Source organism: Belonocnema kinseyi, chromosome 8 (assembly GCF_010883055.1).
Source record: "Belonocnema kinseyi isolate 2016_QV_RU_SX_M_011 chromosome 8, B_treatae_v1, whole genome shotgun sequence".
Taxonomy (NCBI): Eukaryota; Metazoa; Arthropoda; class Insecta; order Hymenoptera; family Cynipidae; genus Belonocnema; species Belonocnema kinseyi.
This window is the reverse complement of record NC_046664.1, coordinates 81,411,665-81,425,366: the sequence shown is the minus strand read 5'-3', so window position 1 is coordinate 81,425,366 and position 13,702 is coordinate 81,411,665. Positions and strand designations below refer to the sequence as shown.

General features: G+C 33.6%; 1 protein-coding gene across 1 annotated transcript in view; it reads left to right on the top strand.

Annotated features, from left to right (window-relative positions):
* The window catches only part of LOC117178780, a 226,464-nt gene that overhangs the window by 136,150 nt on the left and 76,612 nt on the right, over positions 1-13,702 (top strand). The window contains 9 exon segments of the mRNA XM_033370251.1: positions 385-693; positions 8,452-8,778; positions 10,596-10,901; positions 11,182-11,487; positions 11,632-11,952; positions 12,025-12,348; positions 12,424-12,735; positions 12,823-13,152; positions 13,236-13,538. Coding sequence (XP_033226142.1) covers positions 385-693; positions 8,452-8,778; positions 10,596-10,901; positions 11,182-11,487; positions 11,632-11,952; positions 12,025-12,348; positions 12,424-12,735; positions 12,823-13,152; positions 13,236-13,538 — 2,838 coding nt within the window.

The following is a 13,702-nucleotide window of genomic DNA, read 5'->3' as shown; positions in this document are numbered from 1 at the left end:
ATATAAAATATTGATTAAAATATGTGTTAATATGTTCTCAATGTTTCATGTTTAATTGTTCAATGTGTCAACATTCATTCTAATATAACCAGGGGTGGGCTGGTATCTTAATTTTTATATTTAATTAACGAAAGTTCAAAGATCCGAACTTACCAGGCCACCCTGAATGTGATATTTTTGTATTGCACAAAACATTCTATTGTGTCACAACTTTTATTTGCAGCTTTAAATGTTTAATAATAACTAAAATTCAAATAATAAAGTCATTTAAAAAATTCATTATTGCGAAGATCCATATTAGATGAAGAGACTTTTTTGTTGTTGAAATTTTAGATCAAAAGTTATTTCATGGAGACAATTAGCAATTAAATACATTAATTACAGCTATAGAAAATGATGATCCCTGCGTACCCTCACCATGTGGGCCAAATAGTCAATGCCGAGTTGTAAATAATCAGTCAGTGTGCAGTTGTATTCCCACATATTTGGGAAGTCCGCCTGGATGTCGACCCGAATGTTCAATCAGTTCTGAATGTCCTACAAATAGGGCATGTATTAACCAAAAATGTGTAGACCCATGTGTTGGTCTTTGTGGTCAAAACACAATTTGCAGAGTCGTAAATCACAGTCCCATTTGTGCCTGTAAACCGGATTGCACAGGAGACCCCTTCACCAGATGTTTCCCTATACCAAGTAAGACATTATTTGAAAATTGCGGATCTAACAAAACAGCCTATTTAAGTAGTTTGAAGTGTTGTCAGTCAGATTTTTGAGAAAAAAGTACATTTTTAATTTTTAATTTTAAGTTAGCAAAGTGAAGCGAATAATTGCTTCTACTGCTATAACGCTTTAAAAATTATACCCGAACGAAGGTACGCTTATGATGAAATTTTTGCGCTTTTGATGAAATATTTGCGCTCATGATGAAAGATTTGCGCTTATGATGAAATTTTTAAGCTTATAATGAAAAATTTGCGCTCGTTATGAAGTGTTTGTGCTTATGATAAATATTTTGCGCTTATAAAGAAATATTTGCGCTCGTGATGAAATGTTTGTGCTTACGATAAATATTTTGCGCTAATGAAGAAATATTTGCGTCTATAATGAAATATTTGCGCTTCTAATAGAAAATTTGCGCTACTGATGAAATGTTTGCGCTTATGATGAAATATTGCGATGCTCTATGTTAAATAAAAAAATACATCTAAAACGATCACTCTCTACATCGCCGTCTGAAAGAAATAGGCTGCTTTTTGAGTTCGCCCTCGGTTTTTATCACACATTATACGTGACGAACGGCATACCAACTTTAATAATTAATACTCTCTGGTTTAGTATACACTATCCTCCATCAACTTTTCAAAAAATGTTGAGACCTAATATAGCCTATTTCATAAGTTGGTTTCAATTTATAAATGGCTATAATTAACATAATAACCTCTGAATATTCTCTGCTACTTATTTCCTCAAATACCAAATTTTGACAGTTATTTTTTTGAATAGCTTCGATTTTCTCAACTTATTAGATATGAGGGTAAATCGCAAGGGAAGAAATATTTTTAGTGTAGTGGGAGACATTATCTAACGTGAATCCCAGGCTGAGACATTCACGATCGGTAGCAGGTTACTGTATTATTTGACATAATTTTGAAATCATATTGAATTGCTTTGAATTCTTTGAACTCTCTGAACACCTTAAAGTGCTTTCATTCTCTAAATTTCTTCAATTTCCTAACTTTTTAAGCATTCTAAATTTCCCGAATTTATAAAAACCCTGCAAGTCTCTGAAATCCTTGAAATTTTTTGATTTTCGAAAGTCCTTGAATTCTCTAAATATCTTGAATTCCTTAAATATTTGAAATTCTATAAATTCCTTGAATATTCTGAATTCCTTAAATGCTTGGAAGTCCCTTACTTCTCTAAATTCCAGAAAACATCTATCTTCTTTAAATCCTCGAAATTCCTTGAATTACCTGAATGCTGTAAAATTCCCTGAACTCTTTGATTTTCTTGAATAACCCGAATTTTTTCTATATTTGGAATTCCCTTAATTGATTGAATGTTTTGGAATGCCTCGCATTCCTTGAATATTCGGATTTCCTAAATATTCCTAATTCCCTGAAATACTAGAATATTTTTAATTTTTTGAATTCCCTGAAATCCTGGAATATTCTAGGCTACCTTAATTTCTATTAAATGCTTCGATTTCTCTGAATTTTCTGAAATGTTTGTATATTCTAAATTGCCCCAATTCTTTGAATATTATAATTTCTTGAAATTCTACTAATACCTTGAATTCTCTGAAATCCCTGAAATTTTTGAATTCCCTCATATTCTAAATTTATGGAATATTCTAAATTCTTTGAAGATAATAATTTTTTAATGTACAAAAATTACTTAACCTCCCTGAAGTCTTCAATTTCTTTGAATTCCCTACAATTCTTTAATTCCTAGAAAGTTTTGCACTTAATAGATGCTCTGAATTCCCTGATATTCTGAATTCCCATAATTACTTTAATATACCGAATTCCTGGTATTCTCAGAACTTCTTAAATTTCTTACATCCCCTTAATTCTCTTAACTAAATTGAATTCCTCATATTTTCTAAATTCCTGAATTTAAATTAGGTCATAATAGTCATTAAAATTAATTAATGAAAAATTAATTATTATTAAATTGTTAATTATAGAATTAAAATGTTATTCAGTTCTCCGAAAGCCATGAAATTTTTGAATTTTCTCAAGTCCCTGAATTTCGGGAATATTCAGAATTCCCTAAATTCCCTGAATGCCCTGAACTCTTTGAATGTCCTGAATTCCTTGAATTGACTGAACTCCTTAAATTTCCTGAATTTCTTTAATTCCTCTAAATTCCCTAAATCTCTGAATTCGTTCAATTATCTGGAATACTTGATTTCTCTGAATTTACTTAAATCCTCCAAAATTCCTGACCCCTACAAAATTTTGAAGCTCCTGTATTCCTAAAATATTCGAAATTCCCTGAATTGATTAATTCTTGAAAATCTAAAAATTCCCTAAATTCTCTGAAATCTTCTATTTCTCTTCATTCCCTGCAATCCTTGAATAATTTTTATATTCTGCATTCAATAAATACCTAGAATTTCTGATATTCTGAATTCCTGAAATTTCTGGAATTCTCTGAACTTCTTAAGTTTTTTACATTCATTCAATTCTCCAAACTATACTGAATTCCTGTCACTTCCTGAATTCTTTCGTCTCAATTAAGTAATAATTATCATTAAAATAATTGGACATTAATTCTTGATTATTGAATAATTAATAATTAATCATTATTAATTTTATAATGAAAATTGTATTCATTTCTGTATTCATTTTGTATTCATTTCTGAATTAAAAAATTTAAAAATAATCCGTAAGAATGCAAATAATTAAGAGGAATAGAGAATAATTGAAATATTTCAGGCATTTAAGTCAATTCAACACATTTACGGAATTCAGGAGATTCTGGAAATGTGGAGAACATAAGGCAATTTTTCGAAGTCAAAATATTTAAGGAATTCAGGAGATTGAGAGAATTTAAGAAAATTAAAGAATTCGGAATATTCAACAAATTCAGAAAGTTTAGAAAATTCAAGGATTTTAAAGAATTCAGGCAATTCCTTATATATGAAGGAATACCGGATTTTGACAGATTTGAGAACATTACACCAATTTCAGGAAATTCAGTTAGGTCAGAATATTTGAGAAATTTAGGGAATCCAATAAATTTAGAGAATTTAAGGAAATTCCGGAATTCAGAATATTTGAGGATTTTAGAGATTTTCAGGAATTTAGAGAATTCCGAATATTCAAGGAATACAGGATATTCAATAAAGTTCCGGAATTCAAAATATTTGAGGCATTTAGGAAATGTAGAATATTAAAGGATTTAGGAAATTCAAAGAATTCAGGCCATTTAAGGATAATTTCAGTCATTTCAAGGAGTTCAGGGCATTCAGGAAATTCAAAGAATTCTGCCGTTTCTCCCGAACTCCCGATAAAAGTTTTAAATGCTAATCTCAAAAAAAGGTAAGTCACTTTCAAGATTTGAAACTCTAGAAAAAGGCTCAGTCAATTAAAATTAATTTTTTTTGATGTCACATAAATGTCATAAAGATAGCTAAATTCAAAGAAATTCAAATTGAATTGTCAATCTCCAATTCAATGTTTTATTTTGCCATCGTTATGATATGTGTGTGGAATTAAAAAATGACCCTATCTTGAAAATTACTCACATTTCATCGACATGAGCATTTTAAATTTTCATCGAACATTAATTTGTTTAACATCGCAAAAATGTCTTCGTGAAATTGGTTGAAACTTTGAGAAAATAATGTTCTCGGCAAGCTGAACAAAAGTTTCCGATGGAATTTTAAGATCCTATTACTAGTTTCCGAGCTATGGGATTTAAAAGTACCAGATATTAAAGTATCCTGGGACTATGCTTAGAATAATCAAGAAATAAAACTTAACGTACATTAGAGATTTTATCTGGTTCAATTAATAGAAAAATGATATTTATTCTGGGTGTGAAGCCTTTGTCTCGAAAACATGATATATCTCGAAATACAGCTAGATAAATCAAAATTTTTTGAGGCAAAAGTTGTCGGTGGCGAAGGGGATTACGCAAAGGTACCAATAACTTTGACCTTGAATGGAATTTTCAAGGTTATTCAGGGGTTAAAGTAATTTTAAATTGAAACCGTTATTTTGACCCCGGTCTTGAAAAGACGGAAAATGATCATTTTGTAAAGCTTATAACAAGGACAAATGAAGGTCAAATATGCGAAAATGGCTGAATTCTGTTGTAGTTTAAAATACTTCCTATTTTCATTACTACCCAGGAACAACGACGAGGACGTAACCGGATTATGTTCTCTTTGGAGTGCTTGATTACAGTGAGTCCACTTACCTCTTACTAGTCAGGGTGCACCCTAAAGGGAACATAATCCTGTTACGTCCAGGTCTTTGTTCCTGGGTAGTGATAAAAATATAAAGTATTAAAAACTACAAAAAAATACAGCCATTTTCGCATATTTGACCTTCGTTTGACCTTCGTATGAGCTTCACGAAATGACCATTTCCCGTCTTTTCAAGTCAGCGGTCAAAATAACGGTTTCCATTGAAAAAATCACTTTGATCTCCAAATAACCTTGAAGATCCTATTTAAGGTCAAAGTCAATTCTACCTCTGCAAAATCCCCTTTGCCCCCGACAACTTTTGCCCTAAACATTTTGATTTATCTAGCCTCTATTTCGAGATATATCATACTATAGATTAAAATAGTCTACTAAATGCAGTATTTAAACGAGTTTTCCAAAATTTTCCAAAACTTTTAGAGTTTTCCATATCAAAATCTTTGTTCAAAATCTGGTACTTCTAGATCTCATAGCTCGGAAACTAGTTATGAGATCTTGAAATGCCACAGGAAGCTTTTGTTTGTCATAGCGAGAATATTATTTTCTGAAAGTTTCAGCTAATTTAACGGAGACATTTTTGGAATGTACTTTCTGCGGGTTCCTTTTCTAATTATATCAATGGTCGAGGGGAAGAACTGGAGTCTTGCTCCAGAAAGTTGGAATTCAGGATGAATTTCTGGAATTCCCTGAATGCCCTGAACTCCATCAGTTGATTGGAATTTTGGAGTTTTCTGGATTTCTTTAAAATCTATGAATTCCTTGACTTTTCCTGAATTCCCTGAATTCCTTGAATTTTCCAAATTTCTTAAATTGCTGGAATTCTTAGAATTTTCTGAATTTCTTGAGGTCCTAAGAATCTCTAAATTCGTTGAATACTCAGAAATCCTTTATTTCTCTGAATATTATAAAATTCTTTAATATTCTGAATTCGCCGAATTCCTGAAATATTCTGAATTGCTGAACTTTCCTAAATATCATCTGTTCCTTATATATTCGGAATTTAGCCGAATTCCCTAAACTCTCAAAAACCCTTAAATATTCTGAATTCCTAAATTTCCTTGAATTCTCTGAATTTATTGAATTCCCTACATTCTTCAAATATTCTGACCTCTAAATTTCCTAAAATTTTTATAATTCCCTAAAATCTTTTGATACTCTGTATTCCTTAAATATTTGAAATTGAAATGTAAGAAATTTTATTTAGATTAAAATCCAAATTAAAAATACTATTTAACGTCCAATAATCAAATTGATGCAAACTCCCGTTAAAAACAAGAATCCAACGACAAAATTTGAATCACAACGAATAAACAAAAACAAAAAATTCTATTGTAATCTGAAAAAAAAATTCTAAAAATAAATTCTCATAAATCTTTAAATATTCTGAATTTCCTGAGTTTCTTCAATATTCCGAATTCTTGAAATGTCTTCAATTCTCTCAATCCCCTAAATTTCTTAAATATTTTGAAATGCTAAAGCTGCTTGCATTCTTTGCATTTGCAGAACTTTCGAAATTCCTTAAATATGTTGATTTCTCTCAAGCACCTGAATTCTTTCAATTCTTCTGTATTCCTCTGAATTATTTGCTTATCTTTAACCAGAGAGTATTAATTACTAAACCTGTCCGCTGTTTGCCGATTATATACACCGTATACGCCATGGTCCTAGCAGCCGAAGCAGAGTTCCGATGCGAGTAGAAAGCTACTTTCCTTACATGCAATAGAGGTTCCTTTCATTGTCATAAGATTAAGACCCATTACGAAAACTGAAATTATAAAAATGCAACTTAATTAAATTTTAATTAGCTAAAGAAATTTCCTTATATGTTAGAAAAAAGTTTAAATAGGTCTATGAAAATTCTTTAATATTATAATTAGTAATAGAAATTCTTAAGCGCACATATAAAAGTACAATGTCTCTCCACTGGGATTGAAGATATTAACCGATTTTTTACAATCTTTTTTAATCTTCCTGAAGTAATTTAATAAAGCTAATGCAGCCTTTTGAAATTAAATTAATTATTATATTACCAAATATTAATTTTTCAGTTGTGTCTAGTCTTCCTGAAAACATGGGAGAGCTAGAAAAGGGTATGGAATAGTCATCCCGAAATTTCGGGACAACTAGCCAAATTTATGAAAAATTTTTGACTACTCCCAAATCTCGGGAAGATCACCCATACAACTGGCCATCAAGTATCTAGCGAATTCTGGAAAGTGGGAAATTTTTTAAAAGAATTTTAGTCTAAAACCGCCTTTCCCAAAAGGTTTTTGCACTTTCTGTGATCCGGCAGACCCACTACCGTACATTTTTTTCGAATAGTAACACTCAAGGAGACAGACTGCCGATCGTGCGGGCACCTGCTTGTCTCACGTGACCTTCCCATTTTTAGGGGATCACAGCCGGTTGATAAAAATTAAAGGTACAATATAAAGAATCTTAATTTTAATGGACTGCATTAGCTTCATTACATTATGGCAAGAAGATTAAAAAAGATCGTAAAAAATCGGTTAATATCTTTAATCCCAAATGAGATTGATTGTACTTTTTATGCACATGAAGATTTCTCTTATTACTTCAAATATCAACCGATTTTCATCAACCCTTTTTGAACTTTCTCTAATTGAAAAAGAATATTGATTCAGATAATTAAAATTTAGTTCAACTATTTTTTTTATAAGTTCAGTTTTTGTAACAGGCATTAATCTCATAACAATGAAAGGATCAGCCCTTGCAGGTAAAGTAAAGTAGCCTTCTACTCAAGCTTCTACTTGCATCTAGTAGTCTCGGCTTCCGCTGGTACACGGATAAAAATCTTGGTCGAGAGGGGTTCCAGATACTGTAGAACCAATATTCTCAACGTGGGCTAAATCCCTATGGACTCGAAAATAGAACTACGGTAGTTCAATTCTCCGGTGTCCCGCTTGATTTGGCTAGCATACGCGCGACGTACGCGTATCCAGACAATAATGATTCTGTGGGTGCGGGAGCGGAGTATTCCAACACAGAGATCGCGTGCTGTTCGATGCTGGCATGACAGTAGTTCGGAAGAGGCGTGACACATTGCGTTAAAGATCATGTCACGCTTCTGTCGAACTGCTCGCATATCAGCATCGTACAGCCCGCGCCCCTTGTGTTGGATTACTCTGCTTCCGCATCGGCAGAATCAATGTTGTCTGGATACACGTACGTCGTGCAAGCTCTAGCCGAAGAAATCAAGACTCTGAATAATTGAACTACCCTAGTTCTATTTTTTTTTAACCGATGGAGGTCCAGCCCCCGAGGACAATATTGGTTCTACAATATCTGGTACAGCCCTCTACTCAGGTTTTTTTTCGTTCTGAGTGGCTTCTTCCTGGCATGGCAGGCAACCCTACCATCATCAATAGTTTAGGAATCGTTCGTTCGGACGACCAACGCCAGAGAGTTCGTTTCAGATGTTCTCTCCAAAAGAGTCCTCTTTAACATAGAGGTATTGATTTAAGCTCCTTAATAAATTATCAATTTTCCAGAGCCTGTGAAAGACCCAACACAAGTACAAAACTCTTGTATACCCTCTCCATGTGGATTAAATGCTGAATGTCGTAATAATGGAGGCATGCCTTCATGTTCTTGTTTGCCCAACTATTTTGGAAGCCCACCTAATTGCAGACCGGAATGTACCATAAACCCCGACTGCCCAAGCAACAAGGCCTGTATTTTGGAAAAGTGCAGAGACCCATGTGCAGGCACTTGTGGGCTTGGTGCTCTTTGCAGTGTTAATAATTATACCCCAGCATGTACATGTCCTCCCGGTTATACCGGAGATCCATTCACTAGTTGTCAACCACTACCAAAACGTAAGACTTGATACTTTTATAAGTGCAAACTTATGAATTTTCATGCTGCACCGTAATATACTAAAAAAAATGAAGTAAAATCAAGCCTACTAAAAACATCACAAAAGCTTTTGCGAAACCTTGTCAAAAGTTGAACATTTTTTTAGCAATAGTACTATCTTTGAAGTTCCAAGTACTGTGGTTGGTTAGGTGGTCCTCATTGTAGGTATTCAGTTAGTAAAACATTTTAATTGCCTGATCATGCCTTGCAATTCATTTCACCAGTTCATAAATTAGTGTACTAACTAAATAAAACGATTTTCCAGTATTCTAGAGTAGAAAAAATAGTTGTTTATAATGTAAACAAATTGTTGAATAAAAGTAATTTTTTCATGATTGGCAATAATTAGCGATTTAAAGTTTATAGCTGGCACCCAAAGCTGGCATGTATTGATATGATATTATAGGTAGTTAAGAATAGCTTCTATTTATCAATTATTTTAACAATTTTTGTAAATAAAAGCATAGTTTGACCAATTTTTAATGAAATAGGCTTTATTTTTTTCAACGCTAACTAGAAATGTCTTGCCGATGACTCTTTGCTGTCATACTATTCAAGTGGCTAACAATTGTTGATTATATAAACAATTCTTGTTTTTGATAGAAAATAGCAACATTTCTGTAGAAAGAAAGCAGTTTTGAAAAATCCTACTAAATTCGTAGAAGTAGAGTTCACGGTACATTTCTAAATGATCACGGAAAAAAATATAAGTTGATTCCACAAAAAAACTAAGCCTAATCAAGAAAAAATGGTCAAAATGTGCATTTGCTTACAGAAACTGTGTGAATAAAATTCATAAAAAACAGCTTTTTTAAAATAATTGTAATTTCAAGATCTAATAATTTTTAAAGAGTTAATCATTGCAAATCACGGAAAAATCATTTTTATTCATTAATTTGTAAAAAAAAATGTCTTCTTTCACTAGCGCGCTGGCAATTATTTTCAGTTATTTATTAAATTGATTTATGATCTTTTAAAATTAATTGCCTAGAAAAAACTAAAAATTAAGCAAAAAATGTCAAACTTTATATTGTTTAAATAACAAATTTTTTTTCTTTATCCATAGTGAAATATTCGCAGTTACGTTTTATAACTGAAACACTTACAGCCCTTTCCAAAGAAGAAAACATTGAAATTGGTTAAGAATTCAAATTTTGGGGGATTTTTATCCAAGAAAAATTCTTGTTTCGTCAATGTGCGGCATCTTGAATTTTTGTTCTAAATTTTACTTCTGGGATCATGGAATACTTTTCAAAGCAACACTATTTTTTATATTAAATTAAAAAAATATTTTATTAAAAAGTGCAAAAATGAGGAACTTTTGGAATATTTGATTGACCTTTATCTTTGATTTTTTGCACATTTTAAATTTTCCTGTCCGCCTATCACTTGAACATAATTTTTTTTTGTTATATTAAAATATTTTTAGTAAATAAATGTAGAGAATGCCAGTTTGAATCTACAGTTTTGGGTTCTTAATTTTTAAAAATTAAAGAAAGAAACCTAGTTCTGGAATCAAACTAAAATTTACTCTCTGCTTATGGAACTTCGAATTTAGTTTTGTTTCTGCGAACACTCATTATGCACACATAGGAAAAACAAAGTGTCTTTTCAGCATCGAACATTATATTGTAGGTACATGAAAAATTAAACATTCGACTTGAAGTCTATACCTGCAAGGCAAACACCTTATTTTTCCTGTACAGTTTCAACATAAATCATGCAAACTAATTAACAGCACGTTAAGATCACTCCAATAATAAAAATATACTTCCAGCAAGCAACGATATTCCAACAGATCGTTGCAATCCATCTCCTTGTGGACCAAATTCACAATGTAATGATGGCGTCTGTACATGTTTACCTGAATATAAAGGAGACCCATACACGATGTGCCGTCCAGAATGTGTTCTTAACACAGATTGTGCTTTTAATCAAGCTTGCGTTCGTAGCAAATGTATTGATCCATGTCCTGGCACATGTGGTCAAAATGCCCAGTGTATGGTTTATAATCATATAACAATGTGCACTTGTCCACCAGGAATGTCAGGAAACGCATTTGTCATGTGTTTAAAACCAAGTGGTGTGTAACTATTTTAACTGAAAAATAACTCAGTGGGTAAAAATAATTTGTCATTCTGATAACGCCCATGCCATTTCAATTTATGTACCAAAGACGTATCATATTTTAAGGACGTCTTAAGAACCTCAAACGTTTTTAGAACATCAGTTGGACAGAAATCGACGTCATTAGAATGACCTTGTCTTTTTGCCGACTAAGAAGCCAATTTTTGCTTCAATTATAAAAAAGTGCTGCTCATGAATATTTCTATTACCTTGTTTGAGTGTCACTCTTTTTATAGGACCCATATCAGCTAATCCTTGCAGCCCGTCACCATGTGGTCCTAACAGTCAGTGTAGAGTCGTGAATGAACAACCGGTTTGTTCATGCGTACCAGGCTTTTTAGGAAGTCCACCTACTTGTAGACCAGAGTGTACCCATAGTTCCGACTGTTCTCATGATCTTGCATGCAGTAATCAAAAATGTATAAATCCTTGTGAAGGATCTTGCGGTATTAGAACACATTGCCAAGTTATCAAACACAATCCGATATGTAGCTGCCTTCCAGGAAACACCGGTGATCCATTTTTCCAGTGTTATCCAATCAGTAAGGATTACCTTATATCTTTAACCAATATAATGAATAAGCTTTTTTGGTTCGCTTTTTCCAATATGCGTTTAAAGCTTAAAATGCTGCTTTTAGATTGCAATATTTAGATGAAATAAATTAGAATTGAAACTATTCTTTTAGTAGAAGATCGACCTGTGGACAGAGGATCCCCTTGTTTACCATCACCTTGTGGTCCCAACTCGCAATGTCAAGTAGTAAACAATTTACCCTCGTGTTCCTGCCTACCCGAGTACTTAGGTTTGCCACCAAATTGTAGACTCGAGTGCATTAGTAATAGTGAATGTCCGATGCATCAAGCTTGTACAAACCGTAAATGTACAGATCCTTGCAGTGGGTCTTGTGGATCGAATACTGAGTGTCGTGTAGTGAGTCATACTCCGATTTGTGTTTGTAGAGCTGGTTTTATGGGAGATCCCTTCACACAGTGTATCTTTGAAGAGCGTAAGCAAAATTTCCTTCTACTATCCATAAATAATCATGAAATTCGAACCCTAAAATACATTATATCAACAGCTGTCGTAATTGAAAATCGAACATCTTGCACACCATCACCGTGCGGCTCTAATGCTGTATGTAGAGAACAAAATGGCGCTGGATCATGTACTTGTTTACCAGAATATATAGGAAATCCCTATGAAGGATGTCGACCTGAGTGTACTGTCAATTCTGACTGTCTATCAAATTTAGCTTGCATACAATCTAAATGCCAAAATCCATGCCTCGGCGCTTGTGGACCAAATGCTGAATGTCAAGTTATAAACCATTCCCCATCGTGCAACTGTATTTCTGGCTATACTGGAGATCCTTTCCGTTATTGCAGTCCAGCCAGAATACCTGGTAATTTCAATAAATTTGTATTTTTTTTAACATGAATCAATTCAATACTGCAAATACAAGAAAATTTCTTTTTAGACCTGGCTGATCAAATAGATCCATGTAGTAGGTCCCCTTGTGGGCCGTACAGTCAATGTAGAAATTTAAATGAGCAAGCTGTGTGTTCATGTCTACCCAGCTTTATAGGAAGCCCACCTGCATGTCAACCCGAATGTGTTGTGAGCACAGAATGTTCATTAGATAAATCGTGTATTAATCAGAAGTGTACAAATCCATGTCCAGCTTCTTGCGGTCTAAGTACAAACTGTAGAGTTATTAACCACAGTCCTATCTGTACTTGTAAAAATGGATACACAGGAGATCCTTTGACTAGATGTTTCTTGCTGCCAAGTAAGACCTTCTCACCATTACACAATATGTGCCTACAATCCAAAATAACTGTTCCGCGACTAAATTTTAACATTTATTATCTTCCAGAACCAATAAAAGACCTAATTGTACTTCAAAATCCGTGTGTGCCTTCTCCGTGTGGATCATATTCAGAATGTCGTGACGTAAATAATTTGCCGGCTTGTTCGTGTGCCCCATCATACATTGGGTCCCCACCTAACTGTAGACCTGAATGTACGATAAACTCAGACTGTCCAAGTAATCAAGCTTGCTTAAATGAAAAATGTCGTGACCCATGTCCAGGTTTATGTGGACTTTCAGCTCGCTGTTCAGTTCTTAATCATGTTCCATCCTGCACTTGCGTTGAAGGTTTTAGTGGGGATCCTTTCGTAAACTGTTATCCAAAACCACCACCACGTAAGGATTTATTTGATTATTACTCTAAGATATGTACCAATTGGGTAGCATAATAATAAACCCAATATAATTTTATATAGCAGCAGAACCCATCGACACGGATCCTTGTAATCCATTCCCTTGTGGAGCAAACGCCTTATGTAACGAAGGTATTTGTAGCTGTCAGGCTGAATATACAGGAGATCCCTATAGTGGTTGCCGACCAGAATGTGTTCTTAATTCAGACTGCCCCCAAAACAGAGCTTGTGTAAGAAACAAATGTAAAGATCCATGTTTTGGAACTTGTGGGTCTAATGCACAATGCAACGTGTACGACCATGTTCCAATGTGTAGTTGTCCACCAGGCATGACAGGCAATGCTTTTCTGTCCTGCTCTCCTCAAAAAGGTATGTTTAATCGAGATGAAAAGGGGAAGGTTTATTTTTCCGAAAACAAATATTTCCCCATGACGATTCTATGGGAATTTTCGGGCCGATGTAGCCAAATGTAGCATTGACTGATTTTCATGAAACTTGAGGAGCATAAGACCGCGAGTTACGAACTAATCCAA